This window comes from Manacus candei, unplaced genomic scaffold (genome assembly GCF_025592945.1).
Source record: "Manacus candei isolate 608988 ecotype Guabito, Panama unplaced genomic scaffold, ASM2559294v1 h1tg000015l, whole genome shotgun sequence".
NCBI classification, from domain to species: Eukaryota; Metazoa; Chordata; class Aves; order Passeriformes; family Pipridae; genus Manacus; species Manacus candei.
In genome coordinates, this window is record NW_026138063.1 from 16,559,688 (window position 1) to 16,581,532 (window position 21,845).

At 38.2% G+C, this 21,845-nt stretch overlaps 1 protein-coding gene and 1 long non-coding RNA gene across 5 annotated transcripts in view; one reads left to right on the forward strand and one right to left on the reverse strand.

Annotated features, from left to right (window-relative positions):
• The window catches only part of COL4A4 (collagen type IV alpha 4 chain), a 68,349-nt gene that overhangs the window by 25,326 nt on the left and 21,178 nt on the right, over window positions 1–21,845 (forward strand). For 3 of the 4 annotated variants that reach the window (XR_007903519.1, XM_051781266.1, XM_051781265.1), the window contains exons 11-30: window positions 55–90; window positions 264–305; window positions 1,230–1,310; window positions 2,699–2,752; window positions 3,975–4,034; window positions 4,664–4,708; window positions 5,764–5,817; window positions 9,612–9,681; window positions 11,120–11,224; window positions 11,821–11,985; window positions 12,539–12,631; window positions 12,958–13,121; window positions 15,054–15,126; window positions 16,345–16,451; window positions 16,814–16,997; window positions 17,573–17,641; window positions 18,558–18,662; window positions 19,215–19,433; window positions 20,346–20,507; window positions 21,157–21,327. Coding sequence is in view for 3 of the 4 variants with exons in the window: in XM_051781266.1 (XP_051637226.1) it covers window positions 55–90; window positions 264–305; window positions 1,230–1,310; window positions 2,699–2,752; window positions 3,975–4,034; window positions 4,664–4,708; window positions 5,764–5,817; window positions 9,612–9,681; window positions 11,120–11,224; window positions 11,821–11,985; window positions 12,539–12,631; window positions 12,958–13,121; window positions 15,054–15,126; window positions 16,345–16,451; window positions 16,814–16,997; window positions 17,573–17,641; window positions 18,558–18,662; window positions 19,215–19,433; window positions 20,346–20,507; window positions 21,157–21,327 (2,059 nt within the window). In the remaining variant the exon portion in view is untranslated. The remainder of the gene's footprint in view (window positions 1–54; window positions 91–263; window positions 306–1,229; window positions 1,311–2,698; window positions 2,753–3,974; window positions 4,035–4,663; window positions 4,709–5,763; window positions 5,818–9,611; window positions 9,682–11,119; window positions 11,225–11,820; window positions 11,986–12,538; window positions 12,632–12,957; window positions 13,122–15,053; window positions 15,127–16,344; window positions 16,452–16,813; window positions 16,998–17,572; window positions 17,642–18,557; window positions 18,663–19,214; window positions 19,434–20,345; window positions 20,508–21,156; window positions 21,328–21,845) is intronic. The other variant, XM_051781267.1, reaches the window with a different exon arrangement.
• On the reverse strand, window positions 14,642–20,168 carry LOC127468278 (uncharacterized). The gene is made up of 3 exons (XR_007903520.1): window positions 19,531–20,168; window positions 16,370–16,431; window positions 14,642–14,741 (listed from the first exon to the last, which is right to left on the reverse strand). It is a non-coding gene; the product is annotated as an uncharacterized LOC127468278 (long non-coding RNA).

A 21,845-nucleotide genomic window follows, 5' to 3' on the forward strand; every position in this document is an offset into this window, starting at 1 on the left:
AACAAAGCCGTCTCTAAATCAGATATACTAACTTGTCTTCACTCTCTTTTAAAGGGTATTCCAGGTTACCCTGGTTTGCCAGGTCAACAGGTAGGCAATTATTTCTTCTGAAGTTTTTATGAAATAATGGAGTAATTTATACAATTATTTGAAGTGTTCCTTATGTTTATTGTTACCAAGATTTTCATGAGAGTTACTTGATTAAATTCTAATATCGGCATTTTCTGATCATGTGCAAACTGTGTACATTCTTTGTCAATTAGGGAAATCCAGGTATTGGAGTGGATGGACAAAAGGGGGAGCCGGTAAGAAACTAAATAATATTAAATATATTATTGCTGTAGAATTAGAAGTGTAATAGAGTCTTATTGGCTTCCCTGGAACTCATTTATTTGTGGCTTTTGCTCCTGCTACTCATGTTAGAATGGAAGGAGAGCAATACAAGTTATTGAATCAATTGATTCTGTGCAGAAGTGATTCCTTCAGTGAGCTGCGTGCAGGAATCAAGCATATTCTGGAGATTTTGAAAAGCAACAATCAATATGTTAGTTAGCATTTGCATAGCAGTTACCTGCTGTACAGGCATTGCCTAAATAATCACACCAGTACCCTCCAGTGCCAGTACCAGAACTGTCACTGAATCTCATCTCTTGCTGTGTCCAGCAACAGATACAAAGGAAAGAGTGTACGAAAAGGACAAACACATAATAATAGTTCCTCTACCAGTCTCCACCTATATTAGTATACTCAGGATTTATTGACCCAATGGGGAATATTTGATTTTTCTTATATGAATTTGTCCAGTCAGTTCTTAGAATTCGTGCAAGTGTCTAACATGCACAACTTTCCATAGCAAATCAGTAATTTCATTTTACACTCACAAGGCCTTGTGCTCAAAGGCTTTGGTCTAGAATATGAAACTGTATATACACACAAGAGATTTGACAGTCCTCTAACTATCTCCACAGCAGATTTGGAGCAGAAGCCATGAGTTCTCATTTATTTCCTTGGCCATAACATTATTTTTAATGAATGAGGAGAATAGGAAATTAGATTGTCAACCTTACTCATCTTGGGAAGATGGTAAAGAAGTTTACAGATCTCAGTGCAAACCTTTATTTCTCTGCAGTTAATTAGTACATTTCCAAGGAGTACAGAAATATGTAGTGCTGTAGCACAACAGGAGAAACAGTTCATGGCCCAGAATGTCTCTCCTTTGGCTTCCACAGGGCGACATTGGACTTCCTGGGCCACCTGGGTTACCACTGTTAGTTGGACCTCCTGGAGCTCAGCTGTTCAAAGGAGAAAAGGTGTTAATTTGTCATCGTATTTAACAGTGCTCAACTTGGCAAGTACAATCCTGCGATGTAATTTTTGCAAGGATGGGATAAGACAAATCTATCTTTCTGTAAGAAACCATCAGCTTCAGCAGAAATCCTGAAGGCTGTTCAGCACCCTTCCCACAAACTTTCAGGAGAGGAGACCCCAAGTGTACTTTAGCTCATGTGCTTGAGGGAAGACTGTCTTGATGCAGAAAGGAGATACTACCCTTGCTTTAGTTTTCTTCACTTTTTGTCATTAGAAAATCATATTTCAGGCATTTCAGGTAAAGTTCATTACTGTGCTATTAAATCTCTTTTGTGGCTCTTCTCTAACACTTTTAATTTTGCACATCTTTGCTAAACTATACTCCAGTGTACAGTTTTGATCTATCAACCCTAACCCTTTTAGGGCGCTCTTTTAATATAAAAAATACGTGGGATTTTGTTGTCAATTTTTATTGCAAGTTCCTGTTACTTATCATAGAATCATAGATTGGTTTGGATTGGAAGATACTCTAGAGATCATCTAGTTCCAAACCTGCCTGCCATGGGCAGTAATACCTTCCACTAGACCACATTGCTCAAAACCTCATCCAACCTGGCCTAGAAACTAAGGATGGGGCACCCACAACTTTCCTGGGCAACTTGTACTTCTTCAATATCACACCTACTATAGCCACAGTTGTGTGGCTTAAAACATTAGAATATTCGTAACCCCTGTTGTTTAAAAAAAACCCCATCTGCTTTACAGAGCCCTGTACTGGAGCCACTACGTCCTCAAGTCTGATTTGCCCAAATACACAAAGAAAAAGGTGAAGTTGGTACTGCCAGTTCCTGCAGCCTCAGCTCAGGGAACTGGTAGGCTTCACATATTGGATCTTAGGCTTTGATTATGCAAATGGCTGCTATGTACAGGTGTATGAGGAAGAGGGAAAGGACCAAAAGAACCTACATAAACTCCCCACCTTGCTGTGCAACACATGACATGGCCATGACCATGAAACCAGCCCTGCATCCCGGTCAGATTGGGGCTGTGCACAAAACTGTAGATTTACATTTGTGAATACCTGTATCCAACCAGGAAGAGCAGCAAACAATAAAGAACTACTGTCATGCATGACTGTAGGAGCAAAGCCCTGATTTGCAGGTTCTTGCAAGAGAAAACATACGTCTATCTCACCCCACAGTCATTATGCTGGTTTGACAGTGTTAACAGAAATAAAGATCAGTACATAAATGTTTTTCTTGTGCCTAGGGCACCTAGAGAAACAGACCCAATGCTTAACAAAATACTGTTTTTCAGACCAAGACTTAAAAGAAAATTAACCAGCACATAGGCATATTAATATACACAAAAACTCTCCTTTTATACATAGGGCCAAAAAGGATTACCTGGGGTCACAGGATACAGAGGGCCACGTGGACCCAAAGTAAGTAATGGGAGGGTTTTTTTTCCCATGGTACTGGCAAAGTCCTTCTCTGGTTATTATGTTAATCTTTTAAAGCACAGCATTTTTGCTGTGAAATTTAATCACCACCTAAATCGATGTGAGAGCAAAAATATTTCAAAACCTGTTGGAAAATCTTTCTGAGTCTGTTTTATACCTACCTATTGAATGTTGCTTGGTAGCAAAAGGTCAGCCTTGTTTCCAGTTGGGCTGTTGACACATAGTGGATTGGAACTGTGAAAAAAATAAAAGCACAGATTATTTTTCCTCAAGAAGAGACACAGACATGATCTAAATATGTTCTTAATGGAGCATGATGTATGTTTACCTCAGTATGTTATGGAAACAATTGAACTTCACATTACGGATATCCTCAAGGGTAGAAAAGGCAGAGCAACCTGTTTGGAGAGAGTTGCTCTTTATTGTCTATTCTACATTTTCTTTTCTTTCTGTCAGCATGAGTAATTTAAACATTGATGGGCCAGTTCCTGGATGCAGAACAGAAGCAGCCACAAAAAATTCTAGAGTCTTCATTGCTGATAGATTTGGAGGAGGAAAATCCACAGGCAGGAAACTACCATATCTCAGAAAAATGGAGGATAAATGGGGACAAAAGAATGAGTGTAGTTTATGTTAAAATCTTGTTTAGCTTTGTAAGCAGAAGAAATGAGAAGCCTGAACATCACATATCTGAGTTGTAAGTCTGGCACTCATTTTTGGAAGTTCATTTTTCGTCATAAAAAGACCACTGTTAATTAGCACTGGAAAAGAGGACAAAGCTGGTCTTTTTATATCAGATTTACATTGAAAAAGATGGACTTTATATGCTTGCTCCAGTACTAGTGGTCCATGTGGGTGATAATACACTTGTTAGTCATAAGCAGGAGGTGAGAAATCAACTGATGCAGCTCAAAAGATGCCCAGAACTGTAATTAAAAAAAAAAAATAAAAAATATTTAGCAGCTGAAAGCACCTGAAGCTTGGAGAAGAGGCCAGAGCAGGTTCCTCCAATAGCTGGGGTTACTGAGGCACTGCTTAGTGGTGCTGCATGAAGTAACCCCCTGTGACTGAGCCTGGCAAGGGAGACAGGATCCATCAACCATATATATCCATATATATCATTTAATAAACATGCACAACTATTAAAATTTATGGCACACTTCGCTGAGCATCTTGTTTAAATAAATTATTTTGAATGCTCCAGGGTATACTTGGGAGAGGAGAAAAGGGTGAAAAAGGCCTTCCTGGATTCCCTGGATTGCGGGTAAGGAAGTCACAGAATAAATTACATCACAAATTCACTATAATTACAGTCATAATATATTTGGCAATTTGAGTTTGCATTCTTAAGAGAGATTTTAAGGATTTTTTTTTTAACTAGTCTGTCATGCTTCCTGTATAGAATATTTAGGAGTCTTGCCCTGGCACTCACCCTGTCTCAGACAAACATAAGCTCATACAGACTTTCTGTCCTTGGAAAGAAAGTAAATCTCCAGGGTTATCCTCTAAATATTTAGAGCTGCACAAAGCTGCTCTGGAGTAGCACAGTACTAACACAGTAATTTTAGTGTTTTCCATACATATCAGTGGCACTTTTTTACAGCAGCTTGTGCTTGATTTGCCTGACAGTGCTCACATGGAGCAACACCTCAACTGCTGTGCTTGGTGCAACAGGATAAAAAAATTAAGTGAACACCTGACTGATTTGCTTTGGTCTATAGTTCAGATTTGTGTCCATTTCTCATAGCAAGTATTTGAAAAAACTTTGCAAAGTTTTTTGAAATATCCCAAGTAATATTTATCTAAGTTACGTTAACTGCTCAGCAGTTCTGAATAGGTTTAATTTTGAATAAGTTTTGTGGTTTTAGCTCACATTCTACTTGCTTTTATCAGGGTCATCCTGGTGCTTATGGACCTGCAGGTTTTCCTGGAATGAAGGTATGAAGCATAAAGTATAAGCAGCTCCCTGAACAGTGGGATCAGTGAGGTTTGGTTTTCTGTGGATTTGTGCAGATTTGGAATTTCCACGTACTTCATAGCTCACATTGCATTCCTTCCTTTCTCTTCTGCTACCTGTTGCCACAGAATTTGTATGATCTCTGTGGCTTTGAATTTCTGCCACTCTGATATTTGGCTGAAATTTGCTTATGGAATCAGAAGTTGCAAGGAGAAGGGAAAGTTAGTGGGACAGACATACAGCATGACAGAAAAGTTATGCAGCATGTTAACTTTGTTTGCCATGGTGACATTGTGTAATTTTGTGTTATCTGCATGTTTTATTCATCTGTCTGGCTCAAGAAATTCCAGTTGTGATGTTAAGTCTGCTAAATTTTATTTATGAACTTAAAACATCTTACTGGGGTGAAGAACAATAGATGTATGTACATAGATCTATATCTTTCCCTTTTTCCTATCTTCTCTCCCCAGCTTATTTTCAAATCTAGTTGAGGTAATGATCATGCCATTCATAAATCACTCGAATGTACAGATATTCACCTCTAGAATTATGTTCCAGGTGACTGTTTTATATGCAAAATTAGGTTTTACTATGGTCTTTACTTTTGCCTACCTAAAGAGGTTGACTACTGGATGGATGAGTGTATTAGTAAATCATAAAAAGAGAAGCTGATATGCAGCTGCTTTCCATGCAGTAATAGTTTAAGAGGATCATTCAGCAGGCCGCAAACCAATTTCAGCTGTATTAAGCAGACAGTCTATTAGAGCCTGCTGGTATGTATTCGAGCTAGTTCTGTGCCCCAGCTAAGCTGAATCTGCTGACCACTGTCTAAATTACCTGGTAATACATGTTGTGGGGTTTTTAACACAGGAGAGTCTATAAAACACACCATCTCTTGTACAAACCCAGGGAATTTTCTGAAACAAACTGTGGGTGCAATTAGAATGTGACAGTATTGTTTGACTGCCTTACAGAGTTTTAACTATTTTAATGTCTTAACAGATTAATCAAATTATATTTGTGTGATCCTTTCCAGGGTGAAACAGGATTTGCTGGTTTTCCTGGACAACCTGGCTATCCAGGCATACAGGTAAAAAAACCAGCACACAACCCTATATAAATGCTCCTCCAGTTCCTCCAAAATGTACCCAATTATCAGACCATTTCCTTTTATACATTCATCATGTCTTTTAAAAATTTACTGTTTTCCTGATGGTCATAGTTACTCAACATTATAGTAGTAAATAACAATGTAAGTAAACATTCCTACCTGGTGCATATGAGAGTGGGAATTCTATCTTGCATGCCACAGGAATTGTTAATCCTGATTGCCAGTAGTTACCTTTACCAGTATAGCTGTCTGATCCATGAACTCTGCAAGGTATTCATGGTTGTCATGAATGACACAAGGCATTCCCCAGAGAGGTATGTGAGGTAAAGGAACCTGCTACTTAGGTAATAGTACAATCCTATAAACTAGGATGAAAACTGGTTCCAAATGAGGTGACAAAATTCCATTCAGACAGGCTGAGTGATTTACCAAAATCTCTTGCATGCACTCAACCTGTTCACACAAGTAGCTGTTCCAAGATGCTTACCAGAATGGAAGCTGGACTCCACACCACCTGTGGTTAAACATTCCCTACTTTTGCTCACTTAGATGACACTATTTTTTTATTTTACAATACATGCTGCTTTCCATTTGTCTTCTGCAGGCTGCAGAACCTATGATACTGTAATTCTGACTGCTGGATCATATTGTAATACTGGGTAACAACAAAAACTTGAATGAAGGGAATTATTGTATTTTCTATGGAATCTACAATGCTAAAGCACACTTAGAAGGAAAAAGCAGTTCTGGATGCTCCTCTAGAGGGAACAAAGGAGCAATGAGTCCAGCCAGAGGGGAAGGGCTAGGGAGTGGCTGGGGTAGGGTCCAAGTGGTCAGCATATATGAGCAAGAGGAGAAGTAAAATGCTGCAAACCAGAAGGTGGATGAAAGAATCATCACTAGAGACAGCAAGGCTGAAAAAGGTAATCACCAATATTACCACAGTACAGAGGACAAAAACAGTATTGCAGAAATTTTGACACTAATGAACTTGGCTCTAAATATTCTGGAATACCAAAGTCAAGGAGTGTTTATTTCCCTCTGAAATAATCTTTTTGGAAAGCTGCATATAAACCAGTAAATTTCCTGAAAGAGATTTGGGCAAGAATCACCTCTGTTATAAACTGAATTTTAAGATTGGAACACTCTGTACATAATCTGTGATGACACAAGGAAGTAAACTAAGGCTGGTCCAAACTTGTCATAAGCAACAAATAGCTTTTCAAGAAGCATGTTTACAAATGAGAAATGACAAACACATGAAGTAAATAAGTAAAAATACAATAAAAACATCTGGTTTAGTCACAGACTTACTTGTTTCAAAGTTAGGCCTGCCAAGAGAATGTTAAATCAACTTTTTCAGCCAAGATTTCATTTATGAGGTCATACTTGGGGGGAAGAAATTGCCCACGTATGTCACTTTTTCTCCCATTTGCCCATTTATCAGCTTCACAACAATGGGGGATCATTTAGATAGTAATTAGACAGAAACATTGCATGCTTAAACAGAAGATTCATTGCAGTCCATTACTCCTAAAAAGTAGAATTGAACCTTAAGTGTTTTGTTGTTAAAAATTCTCACCCTGATGTACATATTGTTTTAGTTTGGGGCATCATTAACAGACTTGAGACAAGTAATTTTATAGATAGAATAGGACATTCTTCAGACTCCACTGATTAGCCCACAGTCTGAGTAGCCATAAATCAACACAACAAACAGTAACCAAAAAATAATTAATTGTTGGTAGATTATTCTAGGGAAAAGTGTGAAGCCCTGCAGTGATGAATCAGAAAGATGAAATTACAATTGCTAATCCAAGGAGCAAACAAATCAAATATAGACACAACTTAATAAAAAACAGGTGTACTCAGACAGATATGCAAAATTCTGAGTGATTGCACAGATGCTTTAGTTTTGCTTGGGAAACAATTGGAGAAATCTGATTGTTCCTGAAAGGAGCAGATCTATCTAGACTTCATCAACTATTCATCTGGCCTCACCAGCTGTTGCTTATGATCTGCTGAAAATTACACAGACTGGAGGAACAAGATTATGATTAAAAACACACCTGGGAATAGCCTGTCCTCACATAGATTTTTCTGAAACAAACATGCTCAGAGAGAATCTAAGATGGATTCAGATTTAAAATATAGAGACTCAGAAAAAAAACCTCAGTCGCTTTCAAAGTAGATCTCATCTTAAAAAAGTATTAACTGTTGCTAAAAGCAAAGAATGGTCTTCAAGGAATTGTTGTCATACCTTTTGGTCCCCAAGTCTGGACACTGGCAACACTATTTTTTTTCAATAAGATGTTGGTAAATTGAGTCTCCTAAACTTTTTATGGGAAAACAGTATCAGTCAACAAAATAATCCAAACATTTTCAGGCCATTATATAGGAGTGTATCAACAGTGAAAACAGAGGCAAAATGAAGCTGCCATCCAGGGGAGGTCATTAGACCTGACAGCCTAAAACCAGACCACAGTCAGAATTTGTCACTTAAGGAGATACCAAGAACAGAAATGTTTGACCTTGGCTCATTGACTCCTCAGTATGTTCTTGTGTTCTGGTTGTGTCATTTTAAAATCACTATGAAAATCATATAAGACTTGGGCCAAATACATCTATAGTACAAATCTTTCATACTTTTATCATCATTAAATTAGTTTTAAATCTCAAAATCCTTTGTAAATTTATCAGCGGAGGGAAAATACTAGGTTTGCTTTTTCTTTCCTGCCACACAGAAGGCTCTTCTATGTCGTTAGGGAAGACAAATTTATGTTCCTGTTTAAAGGAGCCAAAGATGACACAAGGATATTTTTCATTTTGCAAGATACAGTCAAAGGAAAAAAACAGAGGTCAAGAGGACAGCAGCCAGTGACAGCTCCAGAACAGTTTAATTATTGGAAAGATATTATTTTTTTTAAAAAAAGCCCAGAAAGAGGGATGGACTCCTTGTTTTTACTTATGTAAGAATGGATATCCAGTTGTGCAGTCCCAGTCCTCCTTGTCTGTGTCCTAAAAGGACCTGAACTCCAGTCCCAGGAATGCAGCCTCACTACGCAGTTCCCACATTGACATTCTTATTTTCATTTGCTGAAAAAGCAGGGCTGAATCCTAATCTACAAAGCAAAAAGTCTTAATACAATTTGCCACATAAAAGACCCCCCCTAAAGTCCACTTCACTTGCAATTCTAAGTATCAAAATCCAAGCTAATGTAGAAATCCTCCAAGCAGAAGTGATTTTCCTCTCCATTAGGAGCCACTTTTATGTTTCCCTAACGCAGATGTTTTAAACTTATAAAAGCTTTGAGTATCTCTTACCATTGATATCTGTTAGACTGTGAAACCATTTTTCTTAAAGCTTATCAGTCATCATAGAAGTAATTTCTTAATTCTGATATAGAATTTTAAGGCAAATAATTATAGCTTGGTTGTTAAATCAGAGTCTCTCAATTAAATGGGTACTGATTTACTGTAACGGAGTCATCTTCACAATAAATAAATGAAATCAAATACAGCAGTCACATGTTCTAGAGAGTCAAATAGATATGTGTGATAGGTATATTGCTGTTTAGTCACTGGTATCGTGAAAGATAATGATTATTTTAAATCTTTTTGCTTGGTTTTAAGTGCTGTAAAGTGTCAAAGTCAAGTTTCCCAGGTGATGTGTGTCACATCCTTACACAGCTTACAATTGTTGAAATTTTCAGTTACATGCTGGTGCATTTTATGTTTGTATCTAACAATAAAATTTATTGTTGGACTTACAGGGGGATCCAGGAGAAAAAGGGCCCCCAGGTCCTCCTGGAGCTGTTGGAACTCCACCGCTTCCTATAAAAGGTTATATCTAGTTTTAACCAGTCTTTCTGCTGTATAAAGTGTGGGACCTGTTTTGCTGAGGTGTGTCAAAGTGGTCACTTGGTCACTTCCAAGGGATTCGGGGACAGGATCCTAAACCATTCAGTTCCTGGTGGCCACATGCTGTACTTGTTTGTCTCACTGATCTCACTGGAACTACGTTAAACATACAAATTTCAGATTAAATGTTTGTCTGAAAGATCTTTGTGCACACAATCACAACTGGATCTGAAGGACTGTCTCTAGTTATTGGACCTAGGCATATCTAAGAAAAAAACTATGAAAAGTAAGCCCATGCTGGATAATGGATGGCAGATAAGAAAACCTGTCTACTCATTGTAATTCAGGATTCCTATTTTCAGAATTGCCACAACACACAGACTTTTAGATTACAATTAAGCTTCCTATTGCATAGCAGGGGCAAAATCTTGGGAGTAGAACCCCCACCAGAATACCCATCAATCTTATTACCTGTTAACCTAAACCTCAGGTTGGGTTTTTATGTCTCAGCTCCCTCTATCTCCGTCTTTATCATCTAATCAGTGAAAAGATGTGTGGAAATTTTATTTCATAGCAGGAAACAATGGGGAACAACCAAGTTTGCTGCCTTTTGCATGTAACACTTGGGGAATCTTTATTGTGAGAATGTTTCAACAGACAAGTCACCATAAATTGTATTTCTACTGCAGCAAATGCTGATGGTGAACAGAAGTAAATTACAACGAAACCTTATTTCAGCAGAACTCCCCAAAAATCAATTACATTTTTTCCCATTGACTTTCCAGCCCATGCAATAAAAGACTTAACCCCATGCTTAATATCTCAAGTAACATTTAATCATGTGCATGGTGTATGACTGGATAAGATCTTCAGAGAAAGAGGTCCTTAGCAGAACTGAGAACACAACTAGTACCAATATTTTGTTTCTCCAATTTCATGAAGCTGTTTATATCTGATTCAGGTTTCCTTTATCAGTATGTAATTGCAATTTTAAATGTTATTAATTACAGCAATTTTGAAAATATACTTTTAAAAATTTGCATAATTTCAACCAAGACAATCCTGAAATGACCTCCCCGTGTGCACTTCCAAATGGGGATAACATGAGATGCATATTTATTTTAAATGCCAAGTGTTTTTATTTTGGGCAAACATTTCTCTCAGCATTTTGAAATATGTAGCACAAAGATACTACTACAGAGTGACGAAAAGTTAAAAATGTGCCCACAAAATGGGCTGGAATCCGTAGAAAAGTAACCAAATCCTCCCACCTTAAAATTAAATTGTTACAGATTTAAAAGTGTTTCATAAATTGTTTTACTCTTATGTAGTTTCCAAATTATAATTTTGGCTTCAGTTTTATTTAGATTTAAGCTGTCAATAAGGTGTTTGACTCACATGTTTTTATAATTCCCTGTAGGCCCACGAGGAGATCCCGGATTTCCTGGTCCTGTTGGTGATATGGGGTCAGCTGGACCAATGGGTCCTGCAGGCCTGCTAGGAAGACCAGGGCTTGATGGAACAAGTAAGAGAAGTAGGGGATAAAATATGAACTATATAGCAGTAGTAGAGAAAGCAACTAAAAGAACACTACTTTGTTCTTGCATGATGAAAATCACCAACAGTAAGGATTTGAGCTCTACAGATTGTTCGTTAAAAATATTAACTGGGCACTTAGTGGCCAAAGAAAAGAATGAAAATTATCCAGGCAGAACATTAGGAGATACTAGAAAAGGAACAAAAGGCTAAGGAGAATATTACCATGCACTGTAAACCCACGGTATGCCTTTATCTGGAGTGCTGTGCTCAAAAATTCTGTTCTTCATCTCAAAAAGATATAAAGGGAAGTGATCAGGATGAGTTTGCCCTATATAAGGAATGAGAATAACTGGGATATCTGGAAAAGAGATAATGGAGGGGAGGAGGAACAGAAGCATTTTAAGGTCTAAAGCAGAAGTCTCCTTTCCTGGGGATCCTGGAAAACCTGAAGATTTAAATTTAAGTCTTTGTTATATAGAAGCTCTTTTTCAGGGCAGTTCTGCATGGTCTGTGTTTCCTCCTTGATATCTCACAGTAATCACTATGAAGCTGTATGGGCTTTACACCTTTCTTTTTTCATAGGTCTGCCTGGCCTGCCAGGAGTAAGTGGGGCACCAGGACCTCAAGGCTTTCAAGGTGACCCTGGTTTGCCTGGAACAGGTGAATTAATCCCAGGAAGACCTGGATTTCCTGGACCACCAGGCCTGCCAGGACAGCCAGGAAGACAAGGCTTACCTGGACTACCCAGTAGGTTCAACAGCAATTTATGTATTAAGAATATAATTCTGCAGGTTAATAGATCCATTGCTTTTGTTGGTCCTACAAAAAACATAGAGGTGAAAAGTTCATTTTGGCAGATATATCAGACTTTACATGGGATGTTGAAAACATGTTTTCCTATTAGCTGTTGATGAGTGAGATTTCAAGATTTTCATCGTTTTCTGGGTGATTTAAGCCCACAAAAGTAACACATATAAAAAAATTCTCTAAAAATATGTCACCTGAAGTTAAAAATACAGCAAACTGAGGAGGAAACCCAAATCAGCATCCTTTAGGAGAGAAAAAGTAAAGTTTTAAGTGGAAAAAAGTAGCAGTGGCAATGAAAATCCACGTGTCAACATCAACTCGAGTCATACTGATTCTTGTAGTATAATCTATAAGCAACAACTTGTAAAGCATTTAATAAGATCTCTAACCTTTCATGTGAGTATAACAAGATAAGGGAGAGGAGAATACATGATCTAAGCTGTGGAAACAGTCAACCTGATTTATACTTGCTGTACAATTTGTTTTTTCAAAGGTGTGATCTGTACTGACAGAGGTATCCCTGGAGAACCTGGAGCAAAAGGTCAGATAGGCCTTCCAGGAAGAAAAGGTGCAAAAGGAGAAAAGGGTAAGCATGCCTGGATAAAAAACATTTGAATATGAGACCTTTGCCAGTTATGTCAGATCTAAATGTGCAAGAAGTTTATGGTAACTTGGTGGATAAGGCCCATCAAAGTGCAGAGTTAAATGGCCAGTTGGCACTGGGGCTTTTAAGTCAGTAGATGATGTCAGTGCAGCAGTTACTTAGTGCTGACAATGCTTCACCTCTTTGAAGGGAATCAAATGAGATAAAATGGTCCAGGCACTACTCACACAGAAAAGAGAAAGGGCAGCATTATTTTTTGTGTATTGATTCTGCAACTTTTTCATTGTAATTTTGACACATTCATACAGGCAGTCAAGGCCTCTGCTCGTGTCGTGCTGGTCCTCCTGGTCCCCGTGGTGTGCAAGGACCTCCAGGTGTTCAAGGAAAGAAAGGACAAATGGGATACCCTGGAAGATACGGAGAAAAGGGTGACCCAGGCCTATCTGGTGCAATGGGATCACCAGGGCTCCCTGTGAGTAGTTTTTGTGAATTTTGGTAAATAAATAACATGAAGTTACCTCTCAGCTCAGGAGGCATTTAAACAGACTAGTGGAGAAAGTGCCCTGGAAAACTATCTGAAACTTTCATCTACTTTTGCTTGTTACAGTCTAATGAAATTAGCTATTACTTTTGGAAACAGACTTATTTTCTTTAATGTGCTTCATATAGTTTATCTCATTCCCCACAGTGAGCAATAATTCAAAGCACCACTTAACTGCTTTAGAAACACTTTATAAGATAAATTATTGGACTTGATGTGATTTTGATCCACTTTTTCTGGTCTGACATGCAAAATGTACATCCAGAATGCTGCATACCAAAATAATGCCAAAGAGAGGTTTTTTTTAAAATACTTTCTTGTGTGTGAGAGGAATTTCTTTGAAAATACAGGCAGATATGCCTTGCTTTATGACTGTTGCATTATGGTTGGGGTTTTTTTGTTTGTTTGTTTAGTGGGTTTTTTTTTTTGTTTTGGGGAGGTGTTTTGTGCTGTTTGGGTTTTTTTTGTTTTGTTTTGTTTGCTGGTTTTTTGTTATTGTTGGGGTTTTTTGAGGTTTTAATAGCAGAACTCTTTTTGCACATGAGGAATTGCTTAAAAGTTTCCAGAACATTTTCTTTCAAAAGAAAAAAAAAAGCAAACAAAACCATTGTGAGTCTGAAGGAAGGATGTGGAAGGGCTCTCTCATTCTAGTGCCAATGGTTTCATTACAAGCTTTACATTTGCTCTTATGGGTTTTTTGTTTGTTTTCTTCTTAAAACACTATTACCTGTGTGGATTATGTGAGATTTTGATCTTCTTGTTACTTTTGAGAGTATGATTTAGTCCCTGTGGTCTTGAAGCAAAGCTTGAAGCCTTGTCCTGAATATTTTCTGTTCTTAGGTTACTTAAGTGAGAAAAAAGAACAAAATATTCACTTTGGATGGAAATAATTCACTTTGATACAGAAATGTTTGGTTTAATGGACCATTTTTCTCCATTTTTCTGCTCTCCTTTCTTCACAAATATCTAATTTTTCCTTTCAAACACTACTTACTGATCTCTGCCTACATAAAGATCTAAACATTGTAAGAAATAGCCACTGCTAGTTTCAGATACATGTTTTTCAGAAGTCTGTCTGATTTAAAAGTGTCATGATTTACAATCACATTATATTCTTTCCACCTATTTTTAAGTGAAAAAATTTGAATAACAGAGGAAGCTGGCTAAATAATACCCCAGTTTTGCACCTTAGTGGCCTTTTACTTCTGTTAAAATTTCCTATGGTAAAATATATTTACCCACATGCACTGTTGCAAGATCACCAATGATTACATGAAAACTGCACTCTGCTTGGAGAGCTGAGAGCACAAATCAGCATAAGAATATAGAAAAGCACTTCTTTTCTCCTCTAAACCTGTCAAGTCATAGATTCTTCTCACAACACCTACCTAACTAGATGTAGATGAAATTTCTTATTGGCAGTTTTGTGGGTTTTCATTCAGAAAAAAAGCATCACTTACTTGCTGCTGTGTTCAGTTCTGGGAGGAAAGCCTCATCCTGCAGTCACCACACTCCAGAGATTCCCTTCCTCAGTGGATTGTGGGTTGAAGTCTGCAGTGGGAACAGTTTGTGAATCATTTGGATTTTAATATTGCATTTACAGCCGTGGACCCAAATCTTCAATCTTTACAAATTATTTTAGTTGTGTATCCGTACATTTGGCAGAGTCAGGCTGAGAAGGCTGCCATTCACACACCTCTTTATAATCATCGGAAGAGATAAGTGTTTCTTTTTGGCATGTCACCTTAACTGGTTGGTTTTGGGAAACCATGCAAGAGATAGATATCTAAGTTTCCCCTCAATTCCCACATTGATTCTGTGCTGGAGACAACTGACACCTTTTTTTTCCTTGTAAATGTTAAGGGGACCCCTGGTTCTGCTGGACAGCATGGTGAAAAAGGAGAGAAGGGTGATCCAGGAAGAGTTAGGATAAAAGGTAACCACACATTTTATCTTTAGCCTGTTTGTTTCCTATACAATGTCTAGGCAATAGTGTGAGAAAAACATATTCATCTACTCTTTAATAAATTCATTAGTTCAGTAAGTTACTGAAACCTAGAGGGCATGTATGTCCAAACTGCTTTCTTGGTACCATCTTTTCTTGCTAAACACAAGATCAACACAGCATTTTGTGGTTTTTATTCTATAGTTGAGCCATAAAACAGTTTTAACAGCGTGTTATTAATGCTAACAAATGATTTTTCATGTCCTGTGATTGATAGTTGGGGTCTTACAGAGGTTTGTATAGCAAAGACTCAACAGAATACAAATACTATTGTACAGAACCACCTCCTGAAGTGTCATATATCAATATCACAGCTGTCACCTCAACTTAAGCCACCAACATCCTTCTTGGGAAAAACTCAAAGTTTCAATGACTATTCAGATTCCTGCTCCTATTTCTAAAAATTACTCTTGACCAGGCATTGAAGAGAAACAATAGGCTACTAGTTGCACAACTGAAATTCTTGTAATTAAATAGATCAAAACCTCTCCACAGTTATGGTTATGATTTGCAAAAGCAAAAGAAACAGAGAGCAATAAATTACAGCAATCTGAAGGCAAAGCTTAGTTAGAAATGCTAAACTAATTATTCAAACAAAAGATTGTCCATCTTATTGTTTATAAAAAGTTAGCTTAGCTTTGGATGCCTGTGGGTTTTTTACAGATGTTGGAGAGGGGAAAACATTTTCTTCTATTTGCAAAGGATTTCTTGACACAGCAAAAGTTACATTTTCATAAATATCAGTGCAAGAGAAATCTAGGGGGAAAATAAAACCTTTGGGAAATATTGATGCAAATATTCTGCATCATATGACATTGCTACAGCCTGATTTCACTGAAATTAAGAATAAAACAGACTGATTTCAATATTTTAACTCTCTGTATAGCACAAATAAAAGCCACATTCTTGTGGTGCCTCTAAACATGTCTTTTACAGAGAGACCAAGTTGTTCCATGAGGTGTCCAACTAAAGCCTTCCTAAGCCTAAAATACTTCACCAAGGAAATGTGAATTCAAGGACTGGGAATTATCATGCAGATATGATGAATGGTTATTCAGCATTTACCTAAGAAGAAATAACCTCCACCTCCCCCTCAAAAAATAATTACTGTAAATATTATACTTCTTTTTCTTTTCAAAATATTTTAAGGATTAAAAGGTGAAAGAGGACCTACTGGGGTTCCAGGATTTCCAGGCCAGAGAGGTCTTGATGGCAGAGATGGGGAACTAGGATTGCCTGGGGAAAAAGGAGTTGAGGTATGTTTGACTCTCCCAGATTTTTTTTTCCATTTCAATTAATGTATTATCTTATGAAAGGTTATGAAAGTTTTTATCCACTGAAAAATTATTTTCTTGTAAATATCATTGCTTATTTTGGTATTCCTGGATATAATTTCTGCATATACTGTGTCCCAATATTATGGGATCAGGAAACAAAAAATCCACTAACCCCTTTGTTCCTATTGCCCTTAAATATTGAAAAATACTAACGTAATCCATGTAGTCTCTTAATTGTGGAAAGTGATTTCTCCAGATGATCCCCTAAACATGCTTTTTCATAATCAAAGAGAGGAGAGAAATTAGCTCTTGTTACTTCTTACCAACAAGTTTTCTTTCAGGGCGATGCTGGAGTATCACTTCCCGGTGATAAAGGATTCCCTGGGCTCCCAGGACCTCCTGGGGTAAAAGGACAGATGGGATTGCCTGGTTTGGGGTTTCCTGGCCCTCCAGGAGCCAGAGGTAGCCCTGGAGACTTTGGTGATACTGGTAATGTTGGGCCACCTGGTCCAAAAGGCCAGAAAGGTAATTTTGACTGTTTACATTAAGAATGAAATAGCAAAAATACATGTTTGGTGGCATCCATTACAGTTTCATATGTATTACATAAAGTGTTATTCATTTATAGTGAAGATGTTCTTAATTTATAGGAAAATATAACTTATATTTAAGGCTTGGTCTGGTTTTTGGTTATAAAATGTGCTTAGCCAAACAAAAACATCTACACTGATAGTGATATGTATAAACCAGAACTATACATAGAATTAAAATGAAAATATTATTTCTTTCTTGCACTAAAAACTATTGTAAAGACAAATTTCCAAGACAAGTGAAATAAAACCAAACCTTTGTCTTTAAAAAATACAACGGTATTACAACAATTTGAAATATAACCAATATTATATAGAAAGGGTCAAGAAAAATATATTTTAATATTCTCCATCAAAACTTAAATAATATGGAAATAACAATGTGCATTATTAGTCTCTTCTAACATTTGCACATCTAGTTGGTTAGTTCCACAGAAATATTACAGTAAGTGTTCAGACTCCATTTATTCTAAAATTAAATAGGCCAGTTTCTTCTCCCTCTTGCTTCAGGTGAAACTATCTGCATCACATCACCATACCCTGGAAATCCAGGTCCCCCAGGTTTTAAAGGTGTTCAAGGTATGTTTATATATAGGAGAGTTTTTTATTTTAATTGAAATTTAAGTTGCTAATTTAAAAAAAGAAGGTATCCTAAAAAGCTACAGTATTCCACTTTTTCAACAGATACATGTCTGAAAATGTAAAACTGCAAATACACAGGAGCATACTCATCTAATAGAAAAAAGGGCCAGACAGCTGCAGTTTGCATGATCAAAAGGTGTGCAGGCTGCCTCCATAGAAATAATTAAATGAAGGTAGTTTCAAACTCTGTCCTGCCTCAATTAAAATACATGAGAGAGTCTGTAAAATATGCAGATGGCTGGAGTTGGATAAGACCTGGAGTATGTACATCTGGATACTGGGAAAAAGAGATGTGCAAGGCAAAGATATACTGCAAGGCTGTAATTTCTAAAACTATATTGCTGATGGCAAGTTGAAATTGAGCCCTAAAATCTGAAAACTTATTACCATTATTTCAACTTTTAAAACTTAATTTAAATTCAAAGAACTCATCCAGGAACTGGCAAGACGTTTCTTGTGATCGCCTCCAAAGCATTTGAAACTCCTCAGAAAATCCTGATCAGAAGAATTGGAGATAGTGGATTTTCAAGCTCCTTAATATGGTATTACCCAGTTCCCTGACACCAGTATTGTGGGTGGGAGCAAAAAATTTATACAGACATGAAAGAACAGGGATTCGTGTATTGAGCTCATCTGCAGCATTCCAGAAGCAGGATATAGCACAGGAGAGTAGAACTTGAGTTGACACCTGTCATTCACTGGGTTAATACTGTTGATGTCCTGTAACATTAAAATGTTATAGGAAAGATTTTTTTTTTTCTAATTGACTCTGGTGATCTGCAATCTGCTGTTTATGGAGCAGGGAGCACATTTGAGCACTCTGTCAGTTTATGTACTTCTTTTTTATTTTCAGGACCAAAGGGTTTAAAAGGACTCCCTGGGCATCCTGGACCAAATGGCTTTGAAGGGCAAAAAGGCCGTCGAGGCAGGCCAGGAGCAGGAATCCCTGGGCCAGAAGGTGAACTGTGCTTCTCTTAATCCAGGAGACCTGCTGGTCAGATTGTAATATATAAATGCAAGGAAAGATAGCTACCATGGTAGAACACTGTAGCATAGAATATAGAGTAAAACACAAACTTCAACAAAAGCTAGTGGAACAGAAATCTTTACCAGTATCCCTTTCTTTATTCCAGCTTTGCAGGTGCTGCAATAACCTAAAGTTCAGTGTCCAGAGAGGAAATATTCTCAGAAAACTGAGAACAATTAGTAAAACTTTAGGAATGGGAGTAGACTGAACAAGAATGACAGTAGTCAAGACAGATGCTGCCCCAAAGAAAACCCCTGTCACTTCCCACAGGAATTACCTCCTTCAATCCTCATGTATCATTAGCTATAAATGAGAAACCTGAAATTTAATGTATGATGTTATTTTTCTTTGCAAAGTAACAATTTAAATCTTGTTACATTTGGATTATAATATAACAGCTTGGGGGGAAAAATGAACAAACAGACAAAAAACCAAACACCTCCTGAATTATGCCCTATTTGAACTTAAAAATCCTATCAACAGGCTTTCGAGGCGCAGCTGGTGATCCTGGTGATCAAGGTGAAAGAGGATCTACAGTTGATGGTAAAAGTGGCCCTCCAGGTCCACCTGGCATAGATGGTCAGAAAGGTCTTCCAGGTGACACCACATATGGCCCTCCGGGAATCCCAGGCAACAGGGGACTGCCAGGACCCCCTGGTGCACAGGGAGCAAGGGGTAATCCAGGCATTCCTGGGCTTCAAGGTATGGGCCAGTTTTTATGAAATAGTTCATGAAACATTTTGTTAAAGGACAAAATCTGAGCAAAGATGGTACTAATTCAGATAAAACTTCCTCTTACCTGGATCCATCATGGTGACTGTGAACAGTACACCCTGATTTTACATTTACATTTTCACAGTTCAGGTTGACCAGCCACTGAGGGGATCTGCACTGCAGGAAGAGAAAGATGCCTTTACCCAGTCCATGGAGTAACAGTGCAGCTTCCTATTCTTTCTATTATTTGCTGCCTGGTGCCCATCTGGGCTTGGGGCTTCCTGCTCTGCCACACAGATAGTCCTTGCCTCAGATTGTTTAGTCAAACCTGAACAGACTGGAAAAGGGCAGGAGAACACTCAGGGAGAGAGGGGTGAATTTCTTTGCCCAGAGTTATGCAATAAAATCCTCTATGTCTTGTGCACTACACTCCTCGCTTCTGCAGGGGAGTTTTGCTGGTTGCTGCAAAGAGATCTCCACAGTGCATTTCCTTCCCACTTTACAGAGGATATTGCTGTTTCCTTTTACAGGTCTTCCTTTTGCCCAGCCCTAAGCATTTCCACACATCCTTCTGTGCAGGGAACACCTGTAGAACTGACCCCAGAGCTGTGTGTCTGGTGCAGGCCAGTGAGCTCCTCCCGCTCTGCTCCTACTCATCAGAAGCTATCATCCTTACCTAGAGATGAGGGCTGAATTCATATTTGTTCCTTAAAGAAAGGAGCTTTCCACAACAGCCAATTCTAAATTGCAGGAAAGCACCAGTTTTCACAAACTGCAAAAACTAGAGGACAATTAAGACACTACAGTAACTGAATATATAAATTTCAAAATTAAAATTAGGAATTCTGAGGGATGGTGAGGAGTGGAACTAAAACATTTTATAACGCTATTTTTTCCCAGGACAACCTGGCACCCCGGGATTTCCAGGTGCCAAGGGTTTTAGAGGCCCAGAAGGTGATATAGGAGCACCAGGCTGTCCAGGCTTCCCTGGTCCACCATGTGTTGCAGGCTTACCAGGGCCACCAGGACTCAGAGGTGCCATGGGCCTGCCAGGACCTCAAGGTATACCACACATCCATGGGGTTGCCTCACAGCACTAAGCTTTGCACATATTTTCTGGCAGATTTCATCACGTGGTTTTTGTAGCTGACATGACAAGTATTTCCATGGGGCCTGCCCGTTTCTGGGGGTGTACATTATGTTTTGTGGATTTCTTTAAACTCAAGGAATGTAGAGTGTGCATCCCAGATATTTCCCAACTTTCCTTTCTTTCCCATGGTGTTCTTTAACTGGCCAAATCACAGTGTGTTCACTATCAAGTAACAAATGGAAGAGTTAACTCTTATTCTGTTGTCCTCAGTAGCTTAACTGAGCTCCTGACACTACTTTATCTTCCTTATTCTTAACTGGAATTGTTATTTAGGAAGAGCTAGGAGACATATATATCAAATGTATTTACAAGTTAGTAAGGATTTTTCACAGTGCTCTTCTATTGATATGTCTGTCACTAAAGAAATACAAGAAAACAAACATTCCAAGTGATAAATCTAGGCAGGGCCAGGATTCCAACATGGTAATAAAGCTTCCAAGTAATTTTGCCATGTTTGCTGATATTTAAATTTATACCAAATCTATCACTTTATGCTTTTTAGATACAATTGCTGAACCTTTTCCTGCATTTACATACATAGATTAAAGCTCTTTTTCTCAGGTTTACCAGGCTTTAAAGGTCAGAGGGGAAACAGGGGCCTAGCTGGGCCACCTGGAATCAAAGGTCTGAAAGGTTCTCCAGGCTCACAAGGTCCCCCAGGTCCTCCAGGCTCACAAGGACTTCCAGGACTTCCAGGCAATAGAGGACCTGCTGGTTTCCCAGGAGAAACAGGTGTGTCAAACATCTTGCAAACCACCTCATCTATCACATCTCTTGTAGAGGAAACTATTTCTGCTGCTGTTAACACTAGGAAGTACTTTGCACCCTCCTTTCTTTTCAGCTTCAAGAGTAAGACCTTGCAGCAGGGTAGAGTCAATTAACCATAGCATCCCTTGTTCTTTCTCTTATGATAAAATCAAAGGGATGGAAATAGTTCAATGCATGTTGGTGCATCCTGGTGCTTTAGCTGTTTTACAGCAGTGACCTATTTCCATGTATTATTTCCTGACTTTAATAGGTTGTAATATGCTATAGTAACAACAATATGTTTAGACATTGGCCCATTTAGGAGACTGGTTAACAGTGCCTTAGGAGGCAATCCTGAAGGGCAAAGAAGTCCAGGAAGGCTGAATATTCTTCAAGAAAGAAATCTGAAAGACACAGGAACAGGCCATCCCCATGTGCTGAAAGACGAGCAACAGGAAAGATGACCAGCATGGCTGAACAGAGAGCTTTGGCTGGAACTCAGG